Genomic DNA, 17,271 nt, shown 5'->3' with positions numbered 1-17,271 from the left:
ACCTGGCATCACAAAGCGTAGTCTTAATTATTCTCTTCTGACCATAGCCCCCTCGTTTCCAAGCAATCCATTTATTAAAGGATCATCACTTAGCTGTGAGCGCTTAAACTGCCAAGTAATGCCAGATACAAAACTGGGAAATCTACACTCTGTAACTCACCTAAGCACTGCATGACTAGATCAGTCACATTATCTATCAACTAAAACTAGTCATACTTGACATCTGCCTACCTTGCAGTGGTGAAAATTAATGAGCTAGTATTTGAAATATAGTAATTTAAAGAGGCAATAAATGTGTGGTATCAGTAAAGAATCTACTTATAACTTGTGTTTTTTGACACATTAGTTAAATGCTTATTAATCTCTAGGGAAATTTACAAATGTCATAAAAGTAGGATTTTTAAGACAACCATTTATTCATTCAATACATATTTATTGAATGCTTCCTTTGAGCCTGGTGCTCTATTAGGGCAAAAATAGCAATAAATAAAAACAACTACATCTTTGCTTCCATGGAGCTTACATTCTAATCATGAGAGGCTGACAATAAACCAAAATTTGAAAAGAACTAGTATGATAGAAGATGCTAAGTGTGATGGAGAAATTTTTTTAAAAGCAGGGAAGAGTGAAGAGTGTGGGACAGGGATGCAGTTTTAAATAAGGTGGTCATAGAAAGCCTCCCTGAGAAGATGGCCTTTGGACTTCAAAGAAATGAAGGGTGTTCCATGTTGATATTGGAGAAAAAACATTCCAGGCATAGGAATAATGGGGAAGGGGTTATGGGATAATAGGAGGTAAGGTCAGAATAGTGAGAGAGAGAGACAGTGAAGAGCCAGACTATGGGGAAGTTAAGTCATTGTCAGGACATGGGCCTCTACTCTGAGTGATTTGAGAAGCCATTGATGGCGTCTGAGGACCAGAGGACATGAACATTAGTGGCATATAAACAATTTACTCTCCTGACCCAGAAGAAGTCAATTGTATGAGGTGATAGCAGTAACAGTGATTTGAGCGGGTCAAATTCTGAGTGAACTTGAGCGTCTCCCTTTTTCTTCTTACTAATACAGCAAAACGCTGGGGTGAAAGTCAGCCTGGATAGATGAAAAATCAAACGAATTATAGACTATTTCCCAAGGAAATACAGTCCTATTACCTTCTATGCATGTAACAGCAACAACTAAGCAAATAGGAATGCCTGGTACAGGAGCCTGCTTTGGTAAAAATGTATGAATGATTTATAATTAGCCTATTTTTATGGGTTTCTAAAATGCCTGAGAAGATTTTGTTTAACTGAGTCATTGGAATGATCAGCCCTTCGATTTCTTTTTCACTATTAATTTTCTTGGCAGACCCTCTATTCTGTAGATGCTGAAAAGGTTAAGCTTCAATCCAGCCCCTGTCCAAATGATAACAAACTGTGAATTTGTGAAATTCAATGAATAAAGATTTACTGTAGCATTACTGTGTCTATTTAGAGCCACACAGGATCCTATCTGTCTGACAACCTAACCAAGCAAAGTTCACAAAAGGAACACATTCAAACGAACTGACTATGCTACATGGCAGCTAATTGCCCTCTGGCCGCTAATAAGGCACCATCAATGGAAGTGGGTCTGAACATTTTTAGCAGCCACTGCACACCATTGGCACCTACCCTTAGGACTCTAGCCCTAGACTCTTTGAAGTCTATACAGTGTAGCACTTGGTTAATGGCAAACTCTTTAGGATTATTATAGCATATGATCCTTTCAACAGCTCTGTGGGAGAGGCATTTTTATAATACCCATCTTGGAGGTGAGGAAGTTGAGAATCCAAGAGATGAAATGATTCGTCCAGGATCATTTAGATTGTGAGCGGCAAAGTAAGACGAGACTCGTAGTCTGGTTCTTTGACCTTAAGCGCTGTGTGTATTCTAAATCCCTACATTAGTCAGGTACTTGGAAGTCTTACAGCCTCGGTCATACTCGCTTAGATGATGTTGCTGACCATGTAGATTTGTAGTCAGGATGCGGGCTGTTGATATGACTCTCAATTTCTCCCAACTGTGCAGCCACATTTCACCTCCCCTCCTTTATATGTAAATGAAGATGAGAATGTCTACTTAACAGGGTTGTTGTAGGAATTAGTTGAAATTGTAGATATGGAAGTACCTCGGGCCACACCTGGCATATTAACTGATTATACATGTTTCAAATCCTTTTGGTTACCCTATCGTGAACTAACTGTCCGTCTCTATCAAGATGGTAATATAGATGTTGTCCCTAAAAAGATATATATTTACAAATTCATTTTAAGGATTAGAAAAATAGGGGTTTTCCCTCTATCATTCATATTCCTTTGTCTGATCATTCTTTCATCTAAAGGCATCCATCTAGTAAGTAAAAGTTTAGTAGTAAATTACTTGAGCATATACGAAAGAACCAGTGTCCTTGATCTTTATCGACCCCACTTGAGCCTACCGGCATTGCCCCTAACAGGGCATGCAGTGTTTAGTCCTTCAGGATAATTTAACCTCCTCCTCTTTTGCTGGCTTTTATTTTTATTCCTTTTAAAAATGAACAGGCCCTAAAAGTAAAATCAGTGAACACTTGATACGTTCCTATCTGATACCCCGAGCCTGGCTGTCAGGAGGGTGCCACAACTGCCACTTTAGAACAATAAAAGAGCTGGTAATAGTACCCCCACCAAAAAGAAAGAAAGAAACCCACACATGCAGTGTGACTCTCATTTGCACTTCTTTGTAATAGTCTAGACATACTGTATAGAGTGTTAGCCAATGTGATAATTGGTACCTAGATCTTTGCCCATGGATTTGGCTTACCTATGAATTCTAATTTGGGGGTTGCATACCATTATTGGGCTGCCTGCCTGCAGCCTTTCTAGATTTAACAGAAGTCTCGCTGTTCTCTCAGAAAACAGAGGTCTTAGAGGGTCAGCCCTTTATAATAGGCAATTATTAAATATGAAGCATTAGCTTAGAATTTATAGCCCATAACTAGATGAGAATGTGAGTCCCAGTTTTGAATTGGCTCTGTGCTTGGTTTTAGAATTCAGTTTTGAAGACCATTTGCTGTTTCTATTTATTTAAACTTGGTTTCTTTTCAAAACTAAGTTCAAATTGTGTGGCTGACAGGTTGAAACCTGCAAATGCCCGATCCAATGATCACTAGTCCATTTGTTACCAGTTGAAAGATAAGGGCGACTGCCCATTTGAAAAAGGAGTTTTTCCTTGTGCTACCGGTATGTTATGCACCAGTCCCAGACATCAGGGAACTCTTTTAATCAGCCCAATATTTTTGCTAGCTTTTCAGTGCATCCAGATGTTTAATTAGCAGAGTAAAGAGATAATGTGCTAATAGGAGACTGACAACAAAGTACGGGAGAGAGAGGTGGTGGTGGTATCTAAAATCTATAGAAAATCTGTTAATACGATTTGCTGAATGAGGGGAGAAAGGAGAGCAGAAGGGAACTTCTTACTGGAATGCACCCACGCTTAAAAGCTAGTCATCAGTGAGAAAGAAATATGTCTAGAGAACAGTAGAAATCGGGGCAAAAATACACTGAACAAACAGGGAAGGCAAGAAAGCAACAAACTGCATTTTAAATCAAAGTAGTGTCTATGGCACAGGGAATTTGAAAGGACCTCATGTGGGGAAAAATATTTCCTGGGTGCCCTAGGGCTACTGTTCCAAACGTCTTCTCTCTGGGTGTCCCTGGCTTTCACTGCCCCCCAGCTGTAACACGCCACCTCCAGCTCCCTGGGAGCAGCCATGTCAGGGAGAGAGAGCAAGCCAAAGAGCAGCGGGAAGCCACGGGCCGGTAACTTGCCGCAGCCCTAAGGATCCAGTCATCCATCCGAACCTCTCTGTTCCGCAGCCAGCCAAGAAGATTAGCTTCTTTATATTTACCCTTGTTAAACATCTAAATTTGAGCCACTTGTCTGCTCTAAGGACCTTCGAAGGACTTTATTTATTTGTTTGTTTGTTTGTTTATTTTGCTCATTGGATGTGAATGGAGTGTCCATATGCTCAGTTAATCACTCCCATCCCTTCTCTTTGCACATTAGTCTCCTGTAACACTGCACTTTTAACTAGTGTAAGAGTCAGCTGTTTGTACACCTATTTTCCTACTCAGCTTCGAGCTCCCAAAAGCAGGAAAAGAGTCTTTTTATCTCTTTACTTCCTCAGTCACCTAACACAGTGTTTTGCGACTATTAGATTCTCGACGTAACCCCTCCTCCTGCAACCCCTGTGCCCCTCGTCAATTCCTCTACCAAAGAATGAAGCCTGTATGTGATTGTTTTTATTGTTACAACCATGGATTCAGGAGAGTGGAGTAACCAGTGAAGGACTAGGAAATGAAAGAGAGCAACTCATCACATTCATATACCTAAGATTTATTAGTACTTTCATCAAATAACTGCTGTTAGGACCAAGTAAGCTCTAGTTGCTTCTACAAATTCAAAAAAAAAAAGTTCTGAAACATTAGTGTGCTTCAGAATCATCCAGAATAACCCAGATTAAGTCTGCATAATCCTGGGCTTGGAAAAAAATCTGATTTAATAGGTGGGGCTCAAGAATATGCATATTTAATAAGCTCCCCAGATAATCGACTGCACATTTGAGAATCACTGCCCTGCTCCAGTCACTTTTTCACTGTGAGAATACCAACCTCTGTTTTGAGAATCACCAGTAGGGATGCCTGGGTGGCTCAGTCGGTTAAGTGTCTGCGTTAGGCCAGGTCATGATCTCAGGGTCCTGGGATTGAATCCCACATTGGGCTCCCTGCTCAGTGGAAAGCCTGCTTCTCCCTCTGCCTGCTGCTCCCCCTGCTTGTGTTCTCTCTCTCTCTCTCTCTCTCTCTCTCTCTCTCTATCAAATAAGTAAATAAAATCTTAGGGAAAAAAAGAAGAAGAACCACTAGATAAGAATATTAGGAGATGTTTTAAAAAATACAAATTCAAGTTGGCAAGAATTTGTTAATTGTCTACTCATAAATGTACCTGATGTGAGAAATTCAAAAAGAATTAGAAGAATCATTGCTATCCTGGAGGAATGTTCTTGCTGAAGAAGAAGGAAATTTCTATAGAGGGTGACACTTCATGGTATACTGTATCCAAATATAAACAATGTGGGATAGCCCACAAAAGCTCAAGAATTCAGGGAAGAAAGATTTGTGAGCAAAATAGTTTGTGCCATCTAAACTCAGAGTAAGTTTTCATGAGAAACATGAATTTAATAGATTCTAAATTCAAAACATGCACAGTTACCTTTGTCTGTATTCTAGATTGTTCTCCATTTATGCATATTTTAAATAATGTTGTTTCTCTTGAAGCTAAATTTTTAAAAAAAAATTTTTTTTCAGATGGTTTGACGGACTGTGTGGACCCTGATTGTTGTCAACAAAGCAACTGTTACATAAGTCCTCTCTGTCAGGGCTCACCAGATCCTCTTGACCTCATTCAGCAAAGCCAACCCCTCTTCTCTCAGCATACCTCAAGACTCTTCTATGATCGAATTAAATTCCTCATTGGCAAAGACAGTACTCACGTCATTCCTCCAGAGATCTCATTTGACAGCAGGTATATATGTATTTATTTTATCCTTAATAAACAGTGGTTATGTTTTTCCTTAACTATGAAAGGAAGATACCTTCTAAAGATCAGGCTACTTTCTATTCCGCACAGTACATATCGATTTCTCTTTTAGGCTTCTCTGGAATCCCCAAGACCTTAACTATCAGTTAAGAGAGAGAAGTAATTTCTTGAGATTCTTTATCATACAGGATAAAAACGTGGGTGTGTGTGTGTGTATACAGTTGACCCTTGAAAAACAGCTTTGAATTGCATAGATCCACTTGTATGCGGATTTGTTACAGTACAGTACTGTAAATATATTTTCCTAATGATTTTCTTGATAACATTTTTTCTCTAGCTTACTTTATTATAAGAATATAGTATACAATACATATAACATCATATAACATGCAAAATATGCATTAATCAGCTGTTTCTGTTATCAGTAAGGCTTTCTGGTCAACACTAAGCTATTAGTAGTAGTTAAGTTTTTTTTTTTTCTAGATTTTATTTATTTATTTGACAGACAGAGATCACAAGCAGGCAGAGAGGCAGGCAGAGAGAGAGGAGGAAGCAGGCTCCCCGCTGAGCAGAGAGCCCGATGTGGGGCTCGATCCCAGGACCCTGGGATCATGACCTGAGCCGAAGGCAGACGCTTAACGACTGAGCCACCCAGGCGCCCCTAGTAGTTAAGTTTTTAAGGAATCAAAAGTTATATGTGGATTTTTTAACTGCGTGGGGAGATTGGCACCTCTAACCCCTGTGTTGTTCAAGGGTCAGCTGTGTACACACACATACACACACACACACACACACACACACTCATGATGTGTATTATTTGTAGTAAAGTATGGGTGGGACTTTAAATGACAAAAACAGAATGGAAGTGTAATTTGCCAATTTATTACTTAGCTTCTGGATATATCCCTTGAAAAACCTTGAATTTCAAAAGCTAAATTTTGATGTAAAATGTTTCTATATGGAAGAATTGGGTGAATTTGACATGCTAATGTGATATACAATATTTGTGAAAATCTGTCTTCCAGCGGTACCTGGGTGGCTTAGTCGGTTAAGCGTCTGACTCTTGATTTCAGCTCAGGTCATGATCTTGGGGTAATGGGATCTGTGTGGGGCTCCCTGCTCTGCATGGAGTCTGTGTGGCATTCTCTCTCCCTCTACCCCTCTTCCCGCTCATGCTCGCTCTTGCTCTCTCTAAAATAAAGAAATAAATTTTTTTTAAATGAAAGGCTGTCTTTTAGAAAAGCTGAGATGCATGAATTGTCACTAAAGACCTAACAACAAAGCCCAGCCTAGTGTGTAAAGAAATATTTAAAATTAACTTCCTTATTTGAAGTGTAATCACATAAACTTCTCATTGTTATTCTCTGCTTCATCTTCCACAATGATATAGTTTACTAATTAACACTAGACATAAATAAGTCACTGAAGTCAACATTTCTAGTCTCTCAAAAATGTCCTCCTTTGTTCATTCCACAAGCAGATGTTTCACTACTTTCTAGACTTACAAATGGGAATTCAAAAAATCATGCAAAGTATCTGTCCAGGAGCCCCTCTCTATCCACCACTTTGTTGCATGATGGTGGGTGTGATCAGTCCCCAAAAGAAAACTCAGTCAAGAATTTATATTAATATAAAAAAATTTATATTAATATGAGTGACAGTCTAAAAAAATGACAACCCCACCTGTACTATACAAAGTAGAAAAGGAAAAATACCAGATGTGCGTGGAAATGTAAAATATTCAGCATCCTTTCCACAGACTGTATACAAGAACTGATACTGAAACTTAAAACTTCCTCGTTGTGTTTTTTTTTTTTTAATTATTGGGCAGTTGTGATCTTTTACGTGTCTGACAGAACCCAAAACCCAAATGCCAGCACTTCACCAGAAAGGCCTGTTCCGCCAGGGGATCCGGTGGAAGTTTGAGTTCTCCCAAGAGACTCAGTCATCCACATTCTGAAATGTTTCTCCCAGTGTAGTAACAACTCTGGGATAAGTTTCGGAGGGGCTGTAGTCAAAGTCATTATTTAGATAGTGGAGACTTAGGGATTATACAACAGAGGGCCAAAAGGAACAAAAGGCAGCCATTACCCCCATTCTCCTATTTAAGGTAGAGGGAATCATCTCTGCAGCTTTGTCCCTGCTCAGAGAAAATGAGTCCAAACAACAACAAAAAAAGAAACAAGTGGAAGAAATAACAACTCCCATGACATGAAGGTCTGTTAAATGACTCTGTGAACTCAAGTGAAGGGAGAGGCCCAAGAGCAGCAGGAGACAAGTCGTGATCCAGAGCAGGACGGCATCAGAGCCATGAACTTTGCAAAGCCAAGAGAGACTTACACCCCTACAGTTCAGCTTCAGGGCAAAGGAACCGATTACGTGTGTTAGCTAAGGCCCTTCTCCTTCTCCTGGTTTGATTGAGTTGTCCTCATTCCTTTGTAAAATGCTCCACGGTATCATTTGGCTCTGAAGGTCACATTTGAATTCAGAACGACGGGTCCCCTTTATCCAGTGGTCTCATCTATTAGAGACCTATGGAATAGGTCAGAAAAGGTGCAGGCTTTTTTCAAAGGATAGAGTTGAGGACAAGCGATCTCATTCTTCCTCCCCTAAAAGATCAACACCGGCAGTGTCACTCTGGGTAAAATCAATCTGACCCCGATCCCATATAAATAATAACAATTACAAGCTCTTACATCTAAATAGTACCTTTTCATTTGCAAAGCCCTCAGACATGCCTAATTTCATTTTATCTTCACAGTATGCCTGTGAAGTGGGGGTTTGTATTCATGTACTTTATATAAGAGGAAACAGGTTCAGAGAGATCCAGTAACTTGCCCAATGTCACACAGCTACCAAGATTGTAGCGTTGCAACTCATGTAACCTTTCTGTTACACCACAGCTGCCCCATTTCAACTTGTCCTTAAATAAACCTGGTGACTTAGATCTAATTTCTGCTGGAGAATTTACATCTGGATCAACACACACACACACAAGTGGTGTTTAAAAATCCAGCTCCATTTAATGCATTTCAGTGGCCTTATTTCCAAACTACAAACCAGTGCTAATGAACTTCTTGTTGGTAGAAGAACACAATTGAATGATGGGTAAAATGGGTCCTTTGCTCTATGTAAATTGTTCTTGAGCATTTATTGTGTGTCAGGTCTCCTACTGAGCATTTACATGGACTATCTCACTTAATCCTTACCAAACTCTACATGGTAGACACTAGTATTATGCCTACTTTCCAGGTGAGGAAACCAGGACCAAGGTGCCAAGTAAGTGACTTGCCCACGGTCATAACCCTCGAGTGTCAGAGCCAGGATTTGAACCCAGGCAGACTGGTACTGGGAGCTTGACCTCTGAACCACTATGCCAAGCCCCTTTGGCTATTTAGAAGGCTGGGCTAGCTAACTCTGAAAAGACTTACAGCCTTTAGACGTCCCTGGCTGTGGAGTTGCATTCTTCAGACACATCTAGAACATTGCTGTGCCAAAATCAGGTGACCCACTCTGCTTTTTTGCTTTTGTCACATAACTGAGATCTAGCTGGATAAGCAGATGAAGAGAACATTGTCAAGGAGCTCATTTGCCTGCTGGCAAAGTGTGACCCCACAGATGACTCGCTGCTGAGTGTTGCCACCATCAGAAGCTTTTAGAGCTAAAGACAGTGGCACGCAGGTGACTAATTATTGCAAGGACACACAAAGGTTAAATATCTGTTCATCCTTGTGCATCCAAGTGAAACTAGCTTTTTGTTGTCTCAAGTTTGCTACTCTGGCATGTGAGAGCCCATAAAATGGGTACCTCCCGTGCCCCATGAGAGCACAATGTCTCTGTGAGTGTGTAACCTGCATGCAGTCACATCTCTAGCAAGCCCAACCCAGCTACTGGTTTTTTTCCCAAGTACATTTTACCTGGTAGCCTGAGTTTCTTTCACTTTTTTCGATCTGCTCCAAACATGACTACAAGTAAACCACAGATTATACGTGCTCTGTATGATTTATTACTTTTTAATAATGTAAATAGGTGAACAGAAACATTATTGATCTTCGGTGTCTAAGCATTTAATCACTATTAATAATGTAAAAGGTTTTTATAAATATGTAAAAACAAGAGTACATTAAACTAAACGACAGCAGTAATTTGCAAAGCCAGACATTTCACTCGCCATCACTAATGGAGAAGTGCATTTAAAAAACAAAATCCTACCAGGGTTAGTGCAACCGCTGACAGCAAGGTCTGGCCAAACTCATTTGTCTGTTTTGTAGCCGTGAGAGGCTGACCCCACATCAATCCATGTCAGGCATCTATATCAGAGGTTGCTTCATATCAGCCCACAGATGTATTTTGTTCGGCCCAACATTTCAAAATTAGAAGATCTCATATAAAAACTGAAATGTGTTCCTTCCTTAGGAAATTTACAAAGCGGGGCATCTCTGCACCCATGGGCGTAGCGTAGGCGCTGTGGAGCAGAGGGCCACTGCCTGTCTGGATGGGCTATGACATGTCACTCTAGCTCCCCCTTCGCTGTTCCCCTTATTCCTGACTCACTTCCCTCTCTTTCACTGGCATGCCTGGCCCTGCTGGTATTTGGGGTTGTTACCTCGGGACCACACAGCTTCTGCAGCCTTCCTTGGAAAGACCTCAAGTGTTTGGTTTTTTTCTTTCCAATCTCTTTACCTGAGGGTCCTTAAACACTTAAACTTATCATTTTACTTAATCTGGTGCCTTTACTACCTCAGTTTAAAAAGAGAGAAAAAGTGACTGGACATGAACTGGAAATCACAGTAATGCAATATTTCCACCCTTACTAGAGTACCTGTGTTTACCTTGTGAAGAGTTGGCATCCACTCTGCCTCATACCTTAGGCTCCCTTGAGGCAGTGGATTTTAACCTCGGGTAGCACAGTTCACCAACCATGACATCAGCTAATCCAGGGCCCCCTGTAGTAGAAGCAAAATGTCCACTTTCTATGAGAAGGGTGTGTCTGTTGAGAGGCATTTGACTATTATGTTTATCACTTAGAAGTTTTAAGAACAATTCAGATATCTAAGAATTTGCAACAGTGCTGCTGGGTGGAGTTATGGCATCTTCTTTTTACCCACTCCGGTTGGAATGCCTACCCTTAACTGAGAAGTTCTAGAGTGGCGACCAAACTTAATACAGCATTAAGCACATAACAGCACTGTTAACAGGCCACAAAGTAAAGTAGTTTAACACAATGGTAGGTTCTTCCACTTTCTATGAAATTGCTGTATTTCAATTTCTTGCTCTACTCTGGGATATACCCAGAATTAGCTCTGGATTGTCCTAATTGCTGAATCTTAAGTTCTGTGAGGACAAAGACCAAGTCTGATTTGCTCCTTGTTTTGATTATCTGTTGCTGTGTAGAAAACTACTTTCAAACATAATGGATTAAAATAAATTTTATTATTATATTTCATAATTCTGTGGGTCAGAGATTCACACAGAGCGTGGCCAGGATGCCTTGTCTTTTCTCCATGATGGTTGGGCTCTCAGCTAGGATATCTCAAATAGAGATATCCTATTTGTGTGGTCCCGATATCCTGGGGGCTGGAACAGCTGTACAGCAACCAAGAATCTCTCTTTCTACATACAACCTTTCTACTTGGGCTTCATATTGGCATGGAAGGCAGCCTTGTATATGGTGGCTCAGGGCTCCAAAAGGGAGCATTCCAAGAGACAAAAAAATAGAAGATGCCAGTCTCTTAAGGCCCATGTCCAGAAATTTTAACAGTGTCACTTACGTTACATACTGTTAGTTAAAGCAGTCACAGAGCTTGCCCAGATTCAAAGTGGGGGAGACATAGATTCCCCCCTCTTGATGAGAGAAGTATCAAAGAATTTGTGGCCACCTTTAATCTACCATACCACCGTACCCTCAGATTCTAACACAGCACCTAGCAAAAAGCAAGTCAACAATGAGTGAGTGATTTAGTTGTGGTAATATTGAAGTGCTCTTCTCATATTTGCTCATGAAAAACTCATTTTTGTTGCCTAGAACACACATGATATTAGGACCTCAAATAAGTTAATTCCCAAACATAGAACCAGCCTAAAGGTAAGATTACTATTCTCCAAATAGCACAGGAACAAATTCATAAAAGATGAAGTGATTATCTAACAGTAGCAAAGTAATTACTTTTTCTTTTACCCTATGAACCATTCCACCACTGTAAGAGCCTACTCATAATTGACATCATTTATAACTTTGTATAAGCATCAATAATCCTCTCTGCCTTCAGTGGGCTAGATAATCAAAATTTAGAACCAAGAAAAAATTAGAAAATAAGGAGCAATATCAAGAAGCCAGTGTGAAGGCTGCTATTAACTGGCTTACTTTGGTATGTGTCATTATTCCATCTCATGAGAAAAACAAAGACAAGTGCCCAGAACAGATTGAGGTACTCCAGTGCCTTGAGCGTGGCATTCTTGGCAAACTCTACTTACACAGGCCTTCCCCCCTCCTTTACTACACCCCACTCAATAATAAAACCTTGATTCATGCTCCTGATTATTCATGATACCTGGTAACAGCCATAATTACTTATCATAACTTGTTTAATAAAACATGCTTTTCTGTGCTGAGGTGAGCTGGGAATTTATACCATTTGAAATCCTGTGAATGGCAAAATGAGTTACTGAATCAAGAGGGAGGTTAAGAGGGGGAAGGTTGCAGGAAGATTGGTCATTGACACAAAAATGGCTGATCTTGAATAGAGAGTAGGACTTAAGAATACCAAACTTGAAAGAAACTACTGGTTTTTGAAATTTGTATATTATTGAAATACTAGTACTTGCAGAGTAACCAAGGACTTTAAATTCTTCTAGAAGAGATAAATTCTTCTGCTGTCCCTAGTGTAGTATAATATCCTGATGTCAGCTCATGTTTTGAAAAGTTACAAGGATTGGTATTCACTCATTTGAGTACCCACTGTGTGCCAGGAACTGTGTGAACGAAAGGAAACAAAAGAAACAAACGTTTATTCACAGAACTCCCCTTATAGTCTAATGGTAGAGGCAGTAAAACATCAAGTAAATGCAAAAATAATTAAATTAATTACATATTGCAATAAGTTCTGCAGGTTATGAAATACCAGGTTTTTGAGGGAGCCTTGAGTTCATCAACTCTGGGGTCTCAAATTCAACTACTTTGAACCTAAGTGGTTGTAAGACAAGAGGTATTCTAAGAAATGAGACAAAGTCATTAAACAATGACAGAAGTGAGACTGACCTGGAAGTTTTCAGCAGTCGCTCAGAGATGGTACTAATGAACTTAGGTGAGCATGAAGAGCTGCTAAAATTGACACAAACAGGATACTATTGATGACTTGCAAGGAAAACACAAAGCTTATTTGGACGGTAAGCAACTTAACTATTTGCAAGAAGTTCCATCCTTTGAAAGGTGGAGCTGTAAGTAATTTTTTTCTACAATTTAAAATGTTTGTATTAAACAGATGAATTCAATGGGTAAAAAAATCAATCACCAAAAAAATTCTCATTTACCACAATGAAAAAATTCCCATTAACAACACTTTGGCATCATTTATAATGATGGATCGTACAGTTTCAAGATAATCCTCATTGAGAAGGATTAATCATTTCACTCGTGAGATCGATGACCATTACAATGTTTACTTGGTTCATTTATCCATGTGATGATGGGCACTGTCCTAGGCTCTGAGCTAAAGCAGATGAAGGGCCTTCCCCATACAGTCCAGTGAGGAAGAGTGATAATAAATGAAAAAAGGTACATATCAGGTAGGTACATATCAGGTAGGTATAAGTACTTTCAAGTGATACAAAGAAAGGTTAGGGACAGAGAGTAACCATTTTAGACCAAGTGGTCCAGGAAAGTCTCTCTGGAGAAATGACACTCGAGCAGAGACCTCATGGCATTCATCTATATCTCAGATGACCTTGGGCCCTTATACAACAGAATGTCACACAAGCCAAGTCCTGGAAGAGACTTTTAAGGACCCACTAATCAAGATTCTGTGACATTATGTGAAAAGGTAAAACAAACTTTTCTCAAGGAATTACTATACACTGGTTACTGTACCAGGTTTTCCTGATAAGGCAATGGGGTGCCTGTCCTCTAGGAGTACATTGAGAAAATTTGAATACTTCGGACAAACTGAATAGCCTCTAGAAAGAGAAATGAGCAACAGCCCTAGACTGTTTAGTCATGAAAAAAAAAAAAAAAGCAGATCTTCATCAATTAGTGTTGAACCCAAACTGGATTAAATATATAGAAACCACTTGCTGATTTGGAAGTAGGAAGAAGAAGAGGCAAGAAAAGCTTACATTTTAGAATATTTATTAAGGAAATCCAATGTTATTATGGTATTCAAGCATTCATGGAAGTAACACACAGTTGAGTCTACACACAGGTAACCCCCAGAAGGTCTGTAACATTATCATTTGTGATTTTGCTGAGGTACAAATTTGAATCCATATGTTTTTTGTTTAACTTTCTCATGCATCTGTTGGTTAAGAACCTCCAAGTCTACTTGCTAATGGCAGGTTTTTGTGTAGTTTTAGTCTAGGAACATGAAAAACATTATACCAGATACACAACTAGGGGTTGATAAACACACAATGCAACAATTAGTGAATAACTTGAATACCTTAAGGACTGGGGGAAGCTCTTTCTACAGCATCAGCATCCGCAAATCTGTCTCTTATTCACTTTTCTTTCTGAAGGGAGCCACTGCCCATGATCTGCCCACATTTGCAAAAGGAGTCCCAAGTGTAGTTTGACTCCACCACAATTCCCTGTGATTCTATTTGTCTTACCATGTTACTTGTCCTGAGCAACCTCCTTTGCTTATCACTTCTGCAGTTGTTGTCCTAAGTGGGAAGGAAGATTGTTGGTACTTGCCAATAAAGCACTTTGATCTCATTTATATGAAAGGTGTTACGCATGTGAAGATGGGATCTCCCGATTTTTCAGACAACTCTTTCGTCTGATGCTAAAGTTTAAAAAACACATTATAAAAATTACAAAGTGCTAACGGTTCCAAGATTTATAGTGCTGACTAGCTCCTGAAATCAGCAGTCAACACCTACAGGTACCAAAAAGAAAGAACTTGTCTTTCACTTCCTTGCAAATGTTCCTGGGCAAGGAAGAATAAAAAGAAATCAGAGCACAGATCTTCAAAAGGCTGTTCAGTTGATTATCTGTGGTATTTTGAAACTCAAATGCTCTGAGATGCTTAATAGCTGTGATCAGTGATACCAGGAGCTGTCTGTCTACAGCTTATCTCAGTATGGATAGGTATTTTCTAATATTTTATCCATCTTACTGCTCCATTAAGAAATTCAAAAGGCTCAAATCCTTATGACTTACTTCTTAGCCATACTATTTGCTTGCCGTGTCTCTAGCTGGTTCTATCATCTCAGTTTGTCCCGAGAGAGGGTAGAGTAAATGCAAGTTTGGGGAGGAGGAATGAATGACAGGGGATAGCTCATCTCCACTACACACCCTGCACATAGAAAGTACTCAGCAGTTCATCAATGTCCACAGGAACTGATGTCCTATGGATAGCAAAAGCACCGTCCTTGTAGGTAAGCTCCAACTTTCTTTTCCTTTGTAGCCGCATTTTAAGAAAGATCCGCAGTATAGCTCAGAATCCAGGTTAAAGGGCCTCCATCACTCCACAACTTTCTAGCTGTGTTATCTTGAGCAATTTTTGTATTTTTTTTAACCTCTCTGGATCTGTTTCCTTATTTTTAAAACAGGGCTAATGGATATTAAATGAAATAAGATGATACGGATATTAAATGAAATAAGAAAAATACTCAGCGTAGTACCTGACCCACAATAAGTGCTTCATAAATATTTTATTGACACACATTTGTCTATATATTTGTATACATTATATATATTTAATAAAAACTGGGGCACATAGAGAATGTAATTAGAAAGATATAATTCAAAAGTCATTTTACTGGGTTATTTTACTGTCACAGCAACTTTGTGAGGTGGCTGAGGATAGGACAGGGAAAAGTCACAATGGGCGAGTAGTGAGCCAAAACTCCAACTGGTATGAGTAGAGCTGACTCCACATTTTCCTCTGTGGAAGGAAAAATAATTGGAAGAATATTCCCCGGCCAGGCTATAGCCAACTAGGCAGACTTCCCCTATATTTAATGACTAGTCATTATTTGAAGGGCAGCGTCGCAGAGAAGTGACAGGAAAGGTTAATGAGGTTAATAAAACCCCATAGGGCTGATTACAAAGAAACCATTTGAGTAATGTGTAAAACAGGAAAAAAAAAAAAAAACAAATAAAAACGAACTTAGGACTGTTCAAGAGTTGCAAGGGCTTGCAGGACAAATATTTCAGGATTCAAATTCCAGACAAAAATAATCATGCATCTAAATGAAGCAATCTGGCACTTACGCGGTCCTGAAAATGTGACTGTGTCGTCAGTTTTCTTATTGCTTCAAAACACTTGATCTTTTTCCCATTACTTTGGGGATCTCAGGCATCCAAAGCAAGCCAGCTTTTGACAAGCAATTACCAGGGCAGATGGGAAAATAGCCACCGTCCTCAGGGTGAGTGCCCCCATTTTGTTTTACTTGAAACATCACTAGCCATGAGGAAAATAATTCTGCTTAAAAAGCTATCTGCATTTTCAATAGCACCACCTTTCCCAGAGTCCTAGAATGTTGATGGGTAATGCTTCTAGCTGCTTTTAATGTTACCCATTTAGTAGGTATTATTTATTTGGGCTAGTGACCAACTGAGTGGGATTCAATCAGCCTGCTCTATTTAAATAAAAACTAATGAGATTTTATTGCGTTTGCATATAAACATTCACTGCATTCACATTTTCAGAACATGAAAACAGGTTTATGCTATAACATTAAATGTTTGCGTGGTGCTGTACCAGGTTAGATAACATATATCAAAAACCCAGCATGTGTTGTGTGGAAACCCCCGAAATATCTGAATATTAGAACCCTCAAATGTATTTAAATTATGAAATACCACATTGTAATTATATGGTGATATATAAAGGAATAATGGGGTTAGTGTTCATAAATTAAGCATTTGAGGAGAACTATTCATTCATTCTTCCCAGTCACAGGGTTACTGTTTAATTCCCCGAAGTAGTCAATTATCAAACAAAACTCTCATGATGAGAAAGTCACAATGCACAATCCAGAATGTTGGCTTCTAATAAAGGAACTGTAAGGCATCTGCCGTGCAGGAACCTCAAAGTCGTCTCTGAAATCTTTGAAGCAGTGCTGTGAGGGTACATTACAAGTATCTTACATCTTCATATAAAAATATTTGAGTCGAAGTTCTGCATAGCTTTCTCAAGCAGGTACCATATACACCAGGCACCGGGAAGGACACAGGAAAATCACAGTCTTTGCCCTGGAGTAGATGATCTAATAGAAAAGGCAGACACATATATAACTCTCATCCAAGACAGGTGAGGACAAGTGTGATAACATGCATCTGAGCACTGTCTAAAGAGAATAATAAGGGTGGAGGAAAAATTGACATTTACTTGAGACAGATAAATCAGGTTAAAACATTGTTTCATTTTATAATCTCTAGATTTGAAAGAGACCCTACAGTTCATCTTGTTGTCCAACCTCCACTTTGTCATGACAGTTTCAGCATGATCCCC

At 39.4% G+C, this 17,271-nt stretch overlaps 1 protein-coding gene across 3 annotated transcripts in view; it reads left to right on the top strand.

Annotated features, from left to right (window-relative positions):
• LOC111157267 (teneurin transmembrane protein 1) overlaps positions 1-17,271 on the top strand; it is a 550,623-nt gene that overhangs the window by 383,476 nt on the left and 149,876 nt on the right. For all 3 annotated transcript variants that reach the window (XM_022518549.1, XM_022518550.1, XM_022518548.1), the window contains exon 15: positions 5,365-5,581. In XM_022518549.1, the coding sequence (XP_022374257.1) occupies positions 5,365-5,581 (217 nt within the window). The remainder of the gene's footprint in view (positions 1-5,364; positions 5,582-17,271) is intronic.

This window comes from Enhydra lutris, unplaced genomic scaffold (genome assembly GCF_002288905.1).
Source record: "Enhydra lutris kenyoni isolate GAN:26980312 unplaced genomic scaffold, ASM228890v2 scaffoldscaffold53, whole genome shotgun sequence".
Taxonomy (NCBI): domain Eukaryota; kingdom Metazoa; phylum Chordata; class Mammalia; order Carnivora; family Mustelidae; genus Enhydra; species Enhydra lutris.
This window is presented reverse-complemented; position numbering and strand designations above follow the sequence as displayed.